The 14,158-nt window shown below is 35.8% G+C and overlaps 1 protein-coding gene across 1 annotated transcript in view; it reads right to left on the reverse strand.

Annotated features, from left to right (window-relative positions):
- The window catches only part of LOC143229887 (aquaporin AQPAe.a-like), a 77,383-nt gene that overhangs the window by 23,009 nt on the left and 40,216 nt on the right, over positions 1–14,158 (reverse strand). Inside the window, exon 2 of the mRNA XM_076462753.1 lies at positions 7,039–7,243. Coding sequence (XP_076318868.1) covers positions 7,039–7,243 — 205 coding nt within the window. The remainder of the gene's footprint in view (positions 1–7,038; positions 7,244–14,158) is intronic.

Here is a 14,158-nt window from a genome sequence, read left to right on the forward strand (position 1 = left end):
GTACCATGAACGAGTTGAAAACCTACATTTCATACGATGTATGCCGTGAACGAGTTGAAAACCTACATTACATACGATGTATGCCGTGAACGAGTTGAAAACCTACATTACAAACGATGTATACCATGAACGAGTTGAAAACCTACACTACATACGATGTATGCCGTGAACGAGTTGAAAACCTACATTACATACGATGTATGCCGTGAACGAGTTGAAAACCTACATTACATACGATGTATACCATGAACGAGTTGAAAACCTACATTACATACGATGTATACCATGAACGAGTTGAAAACCTACACTACATACGATGTATGCCGTGAACGAGTTGAAAACCTACATTACATACGATGTATGCCGTGAACGAGTTGAAAACCTACATTACATACGATGTATACCATGAACGAGTTGAAAACCTACACTACATACGATGTATACCATGAGTGAGTTGAAAACCTACATTACATACAATGTATGCCCTGAACGAGTTGAAAACCTACACTACATACGATGTATACTATGAACGAGTTCAAAACCTACATTACATACAATGTATGCCCTGAACGAGTTGAAAACCTACACTACATACGATGTATACTATGAACGAGTTCAAAACCTATATTACATACAATGTATGCCCTGAACGAGTTGAAAACCTACACTACATACGATGTATACTATGAACGAGTTCAAAACCTATATTACATACAATGTATGCCCTGAACGAGTTGAAAACCTACACTACATACGATGTATACTATGAACGAGTTCAAAACCTATATTACATACAATGTATGCCCTGAACGAGTTGAAAACCTACACTACATACGATGTATACTATGAACGAGTTCAAAACCTACATTACATACAATGTATTCCATGAATGAGTTAAAAACCTACACTACATACGATGAATACTATGAACGAGTTCAAAACCTACATTACATACAATGTATGCCCTGAACGAGTTGAAAACCTACACTACATACGATGTATACTATGAACGAGTTCAAAACCTATATTACATACAATGTATGCCCTGAACGAGTTGAAAACCTACACTACATACGATGTATACTATGAACGAGTTCAAAACCTATATTACATACAATGTATGCCCTGAACGAGTTGAAAACCTACACTACATACGATGTATACTATGAACGAGTTCAAAACCTATATTACATACAATGTATGCCCTGAACGAGTTGAAAACCTACACTACATACGATGTATACTATGAACGAGTTCAAAACCTACATTACATACAATGTATTCCATGAATGAGTTAAAAACCTACACTACATACGATGAATACTATGAACGAGTTCAAAACCTACATTACATACAATGTATGCCCTGAACGAGTTGGAACCTGAAACATCCACATCACAACTTCTCATGGTTGAAATGGTAAGCATATTCTGTGACAGTATTCGATTCCGTGATCCTCGAGTTAAAGATTGGGTACCCTAGCCACCAGGACTAGTAAGTTTGTAGTGCCAAATTCAAGCCCCAAAAATAGGAATCATAGAAAAGAAAGACAGTTACCTGAGTGGAAATCTACACTATATACTTGGTAGGATTACAAGATATTGGGTGTACAAAACCGACTACTGTCAGTGTAATTGCTGTTTAAACGAAATACATCGTTAATGTTCAGAAACCAGGGAATAGATCCGAAACTGTGTATTAATCCTTAGAACAATTTTATTTGTAACACCTTTAGATTTTGCCCTTCCCCACCTTTATCCTACGTTCTATGAAATTCCGCTAGATAAAGTACGGTTATGTCAAGCAGAGCGCCCTCTCTATTGTCTTCAAACTGTTTATCTTCCCTTTCACAGCGGTCAGAAAACTTCCAATTAATATAAGTAAGGGCAAATGTTTCAACTGGCTGAAGGAAAGACGCCAGTATAGAAAAACAAAATTTGTAGGAAGAAGGCTTATCGGGCTATGCAGTTATCTTTAAATGGAGGAGTAGCCCTAAGAAAATTAGTGGAGCTTGGCATTTCCCTTGTGGTTGCGACAGTATAGTGACGTCTATTATAATCTCACAAATCAGATAAACTTAGCGGAATCGCTATCAAACACTCAAGTTCAGTAAAGTAACGATAGTAATCTATAAGGATTAGCTGTAAGGAATGGTGAAGGTAATTGCGTTAGTTTGTTCAAACCGGGCTTAATCCTTCACAAAACAATGCAATTAATTTTGGACAACAATAAATTACCTCCTAATTTGTAGCAAAAAAAGACTGCATTATTGTAGACGCTATGCAATTAAAGCAGTGGTAATTTTAACACTGATGTAGGACAGCTATTGAATAACACGAAGGTTACAACTGATTAAAACTAGATGAAAAATAATACTTCGCTTGAGTGATGACAATTGCCACTGTGTTAGGCACAACAGGAAATACCCTGGAGAGAAAGATGTATATTTACGGAGTTACAACGTTAAAATTCGACATTCAATTCCTCGCAATAAATAAAGTGCAGATAAACGATTGGGTAACTTAGTACTAAAATAAGTAAACAAACTGTATATGGAAGTGAACGAGAAAACCAAAAGTACTGTCCTTTACCGGGATATTTTTCTTTCTTTGTTTTTTTCGGCTGCGGCATAATGGCTTATAAAACGACTATAACTTATTTTTTTATTTCAACAACAAACTTTTAGTTCTTAGCTCCGTCATTTATTAATTGATTTGTGATGTAATTACACTTTTATGTTTAGGAGGTCAGACTCTTTCGATTGATACACTTGACCACTTTCAAGGTCTTATAAATTAAGTTATTCTAATCCTCCCTAAAATAATTTCAATTTGAGGGTAGGCTGGTAGGGATCCTTATGATAAATAAAATTGAGTTGGATATACGCGCGCCCACGCTTGGTATTACCGGCGCACAAAAATACAGATAATAAAAAAAGGGAACACAAGTGTCAGATTAATTTATTTTAATATTGCCTGAAGAATTTCAAGCGCTGCCACTGCTGAGGATTTCCTCTTGTTACATACTATATTTCTTCCCAGTGGCTCAGCAACAAGTATTCAAGATTGCGGCGCTAAAAATTGGGTTGAGATACCTGTGGTGGGAAGAGCACAGATACGGAGTACCTTCAGATATATCCTTTAAACAGCATCGCAAAGTGAAGGAATATCGAACCTTTGAACACACAAATCTAATTATTGGTGAAGATAAAATATCGTCTGAGTAAGACAATAAGATACTAACAATAAGTAAAGAAACAAAAGATATAATCAATTCAAGTTCCTTGTAAATTTGTTCATAAAATGACCAAGAAAATCAGTTTTGAGAGACAACATTGTCTTAAAGTATGTTCGTATTTTACGGCAACCATTACAGTGGCTAAAACTGAGGTCGAAGTATTTGGAATTTACTATTTCATGTGAAGAAATAATAGTCTAAATAGTTAACTCTTGAAAGTCAGTGACACAGCGACAAGCTGTAGGTTTATAACGCTAAAAACCGGATTTTAATACCCATGTTGGGCAGATTACACATAACTCATTGTGATAGTCTAAACAGTTAACTCTTGAAAGTCAGTGACACAGCGACAAGCTGTAGGTTTATAACGCTAAAAACCGGATTTTAATACCCATGTTGGGCAGATTACACATAACTCATTGTGTAGTTTTGCGCTTAACAACAAACAAACCTATCAGAATTCATAACTACAATGTTCTAACTGTTAAAGTAACGTATTTGTTTGGAATTTCGCGCCAGTTGTCCCTAACTTAGCAGTGAAAGACAAAGTGTGGATAACCCCTTTTGTCACTTTGTTATGACGTACCATAAACGAATTCCCTTTTAAAATTGTTATAATCTCTCCGGCTCACCGTAGAGCTATTGAAAATTTTCATCTAAACTTGCTTGCTTCGGTTATATACTGAATCAGAGAATCAGATAAGGCCAGGCATGGCCTAGCGTGTTAAGGCGTGCGACTCGTAATCTGAGGGTCACGGGTTCGCATCCCCATCGCGCCAAACATGCTCGCCCTTTCAGCCGTGGGGGCGTTATAATGTGACGGTCAATCCCACTATTCATTGGTAAAAGAGTAGCCCAAGAGTTGGCGGTGGGTGGTGATGACTTCCCTCTGGTCTTACATTACTAAATTAGGGACAGCTAGCATAGATAGTCCTCGAGTAGCTTTGTGCGAAATTCAAAAAAAAACAAACAGAATGGGATGAAGAAGCAAATTTGAATTTGATGAAATAGGAACAATAGCGTTTTATTTGCTGTATTGAAATAACGAATTTCCCTGATAATTTTACAGAACTTTTTATTCTTCACTCAAAGGATCTAAGGCCACCTAGCGCTAGAAAAGAGCTTTCAATTCTCTTGGCGGTCAGAGTGCAGATAGCTCATTGTTTAGCCTTGTATTTAATTTCAAACAAACAACCCCATTCAAAGGTATATTTCACAACCGAGTCAAAAATTGGGGACTCGTGTCCTCCAGTTTCGACGCCTATTATTTTGTATCATTGATGTCATAAAGAATTTTGAAGCTTATTGTCATATTATTTAATGTAACACATAAAATACTCTGTTTGTTATTCATTTTAATGATTTTATGTTCAAGTTGTCCCAGTGGTCTAGACTCATAAGAAAAATATACATTATATTCTGAAAGTTCAACAAACAGATTTATAAAGTCAGTTGTACATATTTCAGGATGGAAAATACCCTGATGGCACAGTGTACCAAGAATTGGTATGTGTATGGATGTTACTGGCTTACAATTTGAATAATAAATAAATTAAGAGTAAACTGTACTTTACCCTATGGGTACTGACTTTAGGGACATCTTGTGTGGCGTTCTAAAGCACACCTCACACTCAATACTTATAAATTCGTATGATAACTTTCATGAACACTTATACTACTTAGAAAGACAAAGAGATAGAAAATGCAAATGAAATACATGACAAATAAATAGTGCACAAAAGGTATTAGTTTTGGTTCGGATATTCAATCAAAACTACACAAGAGCCATCTGTAATAGCCTTCCGTAATTTTAAATTAACTGACTAGAGAGAAAGTAAGTAATACCACTGAACTCATATTATAGAATATTAGGATTTGAAGGACACTTTTATAGCACATTCACGTCCTTAAACACGAGGAACATTAATTGTTTCCTTGCTGTTGGCAGTAGGACTCGAACCATGGACTCTCGAATCCACAGTACGGCACATTAACTACTAATCCATGCACAGTCCATATGCACAAAATAATGAAGGTAAGAACTTATCCAACCTCTTTACCATTAGGAACTTTTTTTTTTCAGGTGCAATTACACCTCGAAGTAACAGAACGTCAGTTCTTAGCATGCTAAATAAAACAGAGATAATACGGACGCATTCAGAATGTCATCCCTTTTGACAACATGGATTACATGTAAAGTAGCTGATACACTAACCACAATCCTACTCAGTGACAAAAATGGCAATATCACAGCAAAACAAGTGGTATGTTTATTTAGGATAAAACTAAATTACATGGAAGGAATCGAAGTTAGAAATGTTCGACGTGAATGATACTTTATGTGCATGTTGACTAAATATCCAGGTCAGAGACATTTGGGATTCAAGTTCAGACATTCATAATTAAAAAGTAGTGACAAGAAAGAAGACAGCCAACCAACGTTTGGAATCCAATAGTAAAATTGACTGTTAATTTATAACACGACCGTATCGAATCTCTGACCCTTCGGTCCACAGCCCAACATGTTAACTGTTAGGCTACACGCAGTCCAACAAAAGAGGAGGTGGTACAGTACTGTAATCGGTAAATAACATATCATGATATATTCCTCAGTAGAATCTAAGTACAAAAATAATTATGATGTATCAGCGTAATATACATTATGTGAAACAATATATAAGAGAACAACAAAATGATTTACCATATATTGTTTATCCTTCATTTGGGTTTTCTTTGTGAAGACTAAATTACAGTAAAAATGATGTAGCTATTAAATTGTGTTGTTTGTCTGTCTTATTACTAATTAAATGAAAAATGCAAGAAATTTTAAAATAAAACGAGAATATCATGTCTTATATATATAGCTACTAATATAATACATAGTGTTTCAAATCAACAGCGACGTACTTAAGCCTAGTTTGCATGCTATACGATATAATAATTTTACAACTTTTAATCACGTTATGAAAAAAAGCTTCTGTGAAAACGCCACTGGTAACTACTTGCAATGTGGGAAAAACTTGAAGGTATCATAGCTCTTTGCTCTCGTTTCCTAAGTGTCACAGCGGTACGTCATCACTAAAAACATGGTTTCTATATCTGTGGTGGGCACAGCAAAGACAGTCCATTATGTAGCTTGTGCTTAACTAAAAACACATGTTTTAGCCACGCTGTAGTGGCTCATAATTTGAGTTCTAGTTAGAGTGTTTGAACTTAGGAGGACACACCCTTTCAATTCATTTGTTTGACCACGCTCAAGGTCTCGTAGGTCAATATACTCTAATCTTGCTTCCCTAAACAAAATTTCAAGTACCCTGGCTACTGAGGATTCCCTCTTGTTTTTAAAGAATTCAATCAACTTTAAATACAAACATTAGTTATTACTTATACGATAATAGGAGAATGAAACAGCTAATAATTTAATTTTTGTTATGGAGAGGTGGGTAAGGGGTAAATATGATGACTGTGGATTAATATCAATTAATCTTTGGTTTGTTTTGATGCCACACCAGGGCTATCTGCGGTAGCCGACCTTAATTGAGCAGTGGGAAAGTTAGAGACTATGGGGAAGGCAGCTGGTCATCACCACTCACTGCAAAATCTTGAGCTACTATTTTACCAACGAATAGTGGGATTGACCGTCACGTTATAATGTCCCCACGGCTGAAAGGACCATCAGATTTGGTGTGACAGGGTTTCAAACCCGTGACCTTCAGATTACGAGTAGAGCGCTCTCACCACCTGGTCACACCGGGCTCGACAACTAATGAACAAAAAGACAGACATTCTATCTGGACTTACCCCAGGAAAAGATGTGGCTAGATAGCCAATACCTACAGCCAGGGCATCACTTCCTAGAGATCTTCTGTTGGGGTCTCGCGTAGCAAATACTGTAAACACCACAACAAACGTCAAGACGAATTCGATTCCAAAAGCCTGCCATGGTCCTAGGTCATCATGTACCAAAGTACTGCCCAGAGTACCTTGGTGTCCAGGAATTGTAACCCTGTAAATACAATAATTTTCTTTTATTTATCACAGTATTAACTCTGTTATTATCGTAAATATAATATTTTAAAAAGTATCATGTTCCCTTGGTGAAAAGATTTACTTCTTTTGTACAAAGATTATACGTAACATGTTATGATTTCCCAGAAAAATTAAAGCTAGATGCAAACACGTAAGCGCTTCTACAGAGTATTGAGTTGCATTAAAACAGTTCTGGAGCCTCACCACGTCGTTACAGTTTATGTCACCACGTCTGGTCCTGCTCTATCTGCTGATTGTGTATCCTGACAGGTGCATTATAAGACTGTCTCGTTAAAAAAAAAAATCCCTTCTTCCTACTTGCTTTCAATACATCTTGTATTCGAAGACGACGGTTTTCCGACTCCCATTTCAGCAGAAATTAATAGGCACTGTATCGGCAGGCTGAATGGTACGTCTTCGTGGGGACTTGTATTAAGACCCGTTCCATTTCCCAACTACTTATTTCAGGTATGCAACAATTGAACGAGAGGTATGACCGGAAACCTCGTCTTCATTAACTGTATACTGTTGGCCTCATTTGCATGTGTACATTTTTCTTGATTGTGTCACATTCTGTTTCCTTGGCCACTGAGTTCATTCGTTAAAAGACGCCGCATTTTGCTAACCAAGGCTGTGGTACGACGTCCTGCACATTTCGTCCTGCGAGTATCTTAGTTTGTTCGTGTTCCAAGAAATATCTCCGTCTTGGAACTTCTAGATCCACGACCTATAACATTTTTATGATCTGAACGTACTAGTATTTTGCATCTGTAAGGAAAGTTACATATCTTGCTACCAGTTTTCAGTAGTATCGCGGTATATATGTAATTCTAAACAATCTCAAAACGTGCTTCTGATACATTCCGTTCCAGTAAAACTTTAGAGCAGCTGTGTTGCCACGTGACTTGTTGATTTACATATTGAAATTCGATTTAGTGTCACCTTGTATTTGGAAAAACATGTGAATTAAAATGAGTTGTATTTAAATAAGCATGCCAACTAACAACAACTATTATTTGTAACAATAGCTACCTTCCAAGAGGTATTTCAAGTGTCCATTACTTCTTGTGATAAGGTGCCTTCGCCTTCTATCAGCTGTTCTGATTTATTGAAAGTAATTTATGTGAAAAATATATGGAGATATTTTGATACTTAATTCTTATGATATAATTGAATAAATACTGCATAATGAATTTTAATATATCTGCTTAGCGTACTGAGAAAAAGTCGTAAAAGAACGAAACATGATGCAAACCATAGGCCTAATAAATCACTGTTTAGTAATTACAAGTAGATATTACCATTATTCAAATGTTAGAATACATACAGTATAAGCCCGACATGGCCAGGTGGTTAAGGCACGCGACTCGTAATCTGATGGCTGTGGGTTCGAACCCCCGTCACATCAAACATGCTCGCCCTTTCAGCGTTATAAAGTGACGGTCAGTCCCACTATTCGTTGGTAAAAGAGTAGGCCAAGAGTTGGCGGTGGGTGGTGATGACTAGTTGCTTTCTCTCTAGTTTTACACTGCTAAACTAAGGATGGCTAGCGCAGATAGCCCTAGAGTAGCTTTGTGCGAAATTCAAAACAAACAAACCCACTATTCGTTGGTAAAAGAGTAGCCCAAAAGTGGGTGATGGGTAGTGATGAATAGCTTCCCTCTAGTCTTACACTGCAAAATTAGGGATGGCTAACTCAAATAGTCCTGATGTAGTTTTGCGCGAAATTCAAAACAAACCAATCCTTAATAGGCTCCTTGAAATGGTTTCTGAATAAAAATGTTAAACTTTGCTTTGTATAAAAAACGCAAAAAAAAACTCATCGATTTCTTTTTCTAAGTCCAGCTAGCTAATAAGGAAGACATGTTATTTGAGAAGGTGTAGCGTATGGGATGTAGAAAGAAGATAGCGGTAAAGAAGAATTGATATACGTTTTAAGAGATAGTTTTAAATAAAAATAGAGCTTTAGGTATCCTTTTCAAGCTACAAGAAAAGAAAATGATTGATATGTTTCTCGTTAATCATACAGTAAACTGTCATAACAGGTTTTTCCTAAAATTATCGTCAGGCGTATATTTCTTATCTCACCCGATTCTGGGAGCGCCAAGTTTTACTAATGGTTTTGAATCGTCAATGTGTGAATATTGCCGTACTTAAGAAGCGATAAAACTTTGTACAATGGAACCGTTTGGTGGATGTATTATTATTTTTTAGGTAACAGCCGTTATACGAAAATTTAGGATAAGGCCTCTCTTCACAATTTTCAAGGGGTGGCCCGCCCCCTCCTCATCTGAAAAAATCTGTAATTAAATTAAGAATATAACTTTTATAAACACTATTATATTTGGTTTGTTTCATTGTCCATTTTATTAAAAATGTAGGATCAATTTCATGTTTATAATTTATTGTCCTCTCGAACGGAAAGTCTGGCTACGCCACTCGTACAAGCCCACACTTTGAAACCTTTTACACCATTGTGCATGGGGAACCAAAGATCAGTGATTTTTATCTTTTTGCTTTCTTTGTGCTAAGCAGAATACTTGTAGACATACACACACACACACACACGTATGTGGGGGAAGAGGGAGGAAAAGGAATTCGAAAAAGCTACCATGTTACTAATAACTGTCTTTAAGGCAACTTATGTGATCTTACAACCTTAAACCTTCCGAGATCTTACTTTTCGATTTTAGATCTTAGTGATTTACAATAAGCTGATTTTAAAATATAACTTGAAAAAATTTAAATAATTATTCAAAGAGGCGTGCACATATAAACACGCGAAAACTTATATAAGTTTCTTTTAGAGCAAAGCTACCTCTGGTAATAGAACTCCAGATTTTAGCGTTGTCAGTCCGTAAACGTACCGCTGCTCTACCTGGTGGCTCTTATATATGTACGATGTCAAAGGTATTGAGTTAAAACGACTTTGAAGCCTCCCTACAGCGTTGGGTCAATGCTGCCATTTGACTTTGACGTTAACTTTGCAGCGTAGTTCTGTATTCTCCGGTGTAATAACACTGTCATATCTAATCGCATTCATTCTCTGTGCATGCTTTCCATGAGCCATCTAGTACACAAAAATGACGGTTTCTCAAAGGCCGTTTCAACGATCAGCTCGTTGCAACAGATGACTTGATCTATATATCTTAATATAGATGGTTGAACAAATATGTCATAATAGCTACGTGTGTATGTGCAACGTAAGTTGCTTTTTGTGGTCGGAGATCTCTATTGATTATGTTACGCACCACCGTCTGGTAAGCAACATTAGTCATTGAACTTTGTTTTAATAGATTGTTGCGTTTGTAAGACGCCGCATTTTCCTTATCACGTCTAGAGTGTGACTTGTTTCAAGTCTTCTTGCTTTGTTTTCCAATGAACGGATATTCCAAATCTTGAACATTCTAAATTCCCGATCTAAACACATCTTCAGATCTGGTTGCATGAGTACTTTGTGCCGGAAACGGTTGTTACATACTTTTCTCAAAAGCGGTCGGTTTTTCGTAGCATCACACTACCTACGCAAAGCCAAACAACGTTAAAATGTAATTCTGATACATTTCATTCCACCTAGACTTAAATAGGATGTTTGTCACGTGACTTCCTAATTTGCATATTATAAGTCGATTTGGCATAACGTGCTCAATATATATATATATATATATATATTTAAACTGGATCTCCTTTTGCGCCCCCCAGTGGTAAAGCGATATGTCTGTGGACTTAAACCTTTAGAAACCGGGTTTCGGTACTCGTGGTGGGCAAGTTTTTATTAATGTTGCGTATGTATAAACTGTGCGTTTCTTGAATGTGGCCAATGGTAGTTAAAAGTTTTATACAATTCTTGAAATGAATTAAATATTTATCCAAAATTGAAAGTGAATTTGTTTTCATCAAAAACTAAAGGTACATTATATACAATAACATTACCTTTAGTTTAATAATTTTGTAAACTCTTATTGTTATGTCCATATTTGTTATAAGATGAATTCGAGAAAAAATAACGTTATTTAAGAATTTATTTTGAGTGTTCGAAGTATTGCGGTTATTATATGACAAATGCAGTCATTCATTTCCATATTATTATTATTTATAATTGCGCCACCTAAGGTGACGTAGTTTATGTTTTAAATTCCATGTGTGCATAAGTTTATCAGCACGATTTCTCCAAAACGGCTCAATAGATTTGGACGAAAGTTGATGTGCTGTTGGACTGTGATCCAACTTAGAAGTGATTAATTTTTGGAGTTGCAAGGTCACAGCAAGGTTCCAAAAATTCAAAAAAATCCCCATCTGTTAACATGGGGTCCAATTTTTCACACTACTATAGCTCTATAACTCACTCAAAAACGACTGGATTTTGATGGAACTTGGTGGACTTGTGTAGAATATTATTCTTCGATGTTCTACCAAAAATGACCTATGTTCGTTCATAATAACAGACAGACATCTCTTCGTATTTTTGAGAGGTAAATATGATTAACCCTACGTGACAGAGGTATACGCACTAATGGCCTTATAGTTTATTATGAACATGAGATGTTTTAACAAGTTAACTAAGAGAAAATAATCTGAAATCTCAGAATGAGCTGAAAAAGTCATATTTTCTTACACAAATGGCTTTTTTTAGCTTGTGATAAATAGGAAGATAAGTGAAAGATCTAAAACGAAATAAGTTCCAAAAGGAATCGGGTGCCCATTTTGGTCTTTTTGTACTAGATAAAATCCCCATCTCATTAATAACTAAGACTTTATAATTATAACACTAGATGGCTTATCGTAAATTCAACGACCACATATTTTACTTTTAACTAAAATATATTCAAATTCATCAGTTTTAAAATACATGTTAAAATACGTGTTAGTTCGTAGGACGTTTAGGAAGTTTGTTGTGGATTAATAAACATATCATTTTGGACTCGGCATGGCCAGACGGACGGTTAGGGCACTTGATTCGTAATCTAACGGTCGCGGGCTCGAATCCCAGTCACACCAAACATGTTCGCCCTTTCAGCTGTGGGGGCGTTATAACGTACAGTCAATCCCACTATTCGTTGGTAAAAGAGTAACCCAATAAGTGGCTGTGGATGACTAGTTGTCTTCCCTCTAGCCTTTCACTGCTAAATTAGGAACAGCCAGCGCAGGTAAGCTTCGTGTATCTTTGCGCGAAATTCAGAAAACAAACATACTTGCCATTTTAATTCAGTAGAAATTGAACAATGTGGTTTAAAACTTCTTGTAGTTAGTTTTCGATCACTCTTAATTATATGTATAAGATTGTCAACTGAAACTTTTCATAATAAAACAGTTTAGGTTTTTTCCAATAATCATAAGATGCTGTTGTAATAGCAAGTGCGTATATGCATTAAATACTACATTCTTTTTGTGACATGTGCATGACGAACGAAGTTAAGAGCGGAGATTTTTTACATCATTTCAGGCCTTCCCTTGTTGTTGGTTGAATTTTGCGCAAAGCTGCTCAGGGGCTATCCATGCTTAAAGGAAGGAGGCTAGCTAACTCTGATCATTAATAGTTCGTGGAATACTCGAATCGAATATTGGGATTTGACTATCATTCTTATAACGCACTCCAGCCCAATACTGTAGAATGCGATTTTATTTTCTTGCATTAAATGGGAACGAACCATGGCTCCTTGAATCCAGAGTCGGATACGTTAACCACTTTGCCATTCTAGGCCTTAGGCCTTTACAGACGGTTAAATTAAAATACTACTTTCGTTTATTTATCATTAAGGGCAAAGCAACACAGTGTGCTATGTTATTCCCGAAAGGTGGGTCGAGACCTCCTTTTTATTGTTATAAGCCCTAAGCCTCGTTGTAACGTTTGAGATGTCTCATTTATGTACAATGAGACGTAAGCTTTTTATATAAGTTTTTTCCTTAAACTAAGTACGACTCTATCTTTCAGTTAAACGTCTTATTTCTTTGTCTAAGACAAATGTTGCCAGTTTTATTTTGTAAACACAACGTTTCTTCCCAGATTAATCGACTAGCTTATGAAGCACTGTTAAATCTTATTAAAGGCCAACATTTATTACTTGGAAAAGTACCGCAGAAACAAACGATATAGGCCTAATTAAATTTTACCAAACCAATAAATAGATAAAGGTGATAAACCATTCTTAGTATTTCTGAAATACCTAACCCTAATGATGTTCATAAAACTTTAGACCGAACCACGTTAGTTACTAAAAGCAAAAAACAAAACAAAAACAAAGAGATAAAATTAACATACTTTTTAGTAAAATCATCATGAATGGTTCAACAATGTCCCGGATGTAATTAAAGTTGTAACGGTCATGATGCAATTTTAAGCATCCGCCCACTACGAGGAATATTGTTTGAAGCAGTTTGTCTCCACCTCTATATGGGAAAAAACATATCGACCTGTGCATTAAGAACATTCTTTTTAAATTTATCAGCTTTTTTTTTCCTTCCTACAAAAACGTTATAATTTCTCAGATAACGTAATAAACTAAAATATCTTCTTACTTAGGCATAACTGTTTTCCACAACACGATTTATGAACGTTTTGTATATGTTAGAGTAAAAGTTGTAAAATATTATTCAGTTCAAAACAATGACGCAAAAAATATTTTAGCAAAATTATCAACTTTTATTAATTATGTTTTGGCGCTCACGCATCTAGGTTACATTTAGCAGCAAACGTTTGTGACGTTATTTAACACCATTTACGTCACTGAACTCCTTTATATTGTTTAGGTAGGAGAAAATGTGTATTATTATTGTTATTACTCCTTTTTCACATCTGGATTATAACTTTATTTTTTTCATCTTTTAATAATAGTTGTTATTTTGTACTTATCTGAAATGCCAACTTTACTGTTGGTTTATTTCATTAAAGACA

The sequence above is a fragment of the Tachypleus tridentatus genome, chromosome 10 (genome assembly GCF_004210375.1).
Source record: "Tachypleus tridentatus isolate NWPU-2018 chromosome 10, ASM421037v1, whole genome shotgun sequence".
In the NCBI taxonomy this organism is placed as follows: Eukaryota; Metazoa; Arthropoda; class Merostomata; order Xiphosura; family Limulidae; genus Tachypleus; species Tachypleus tridentatus.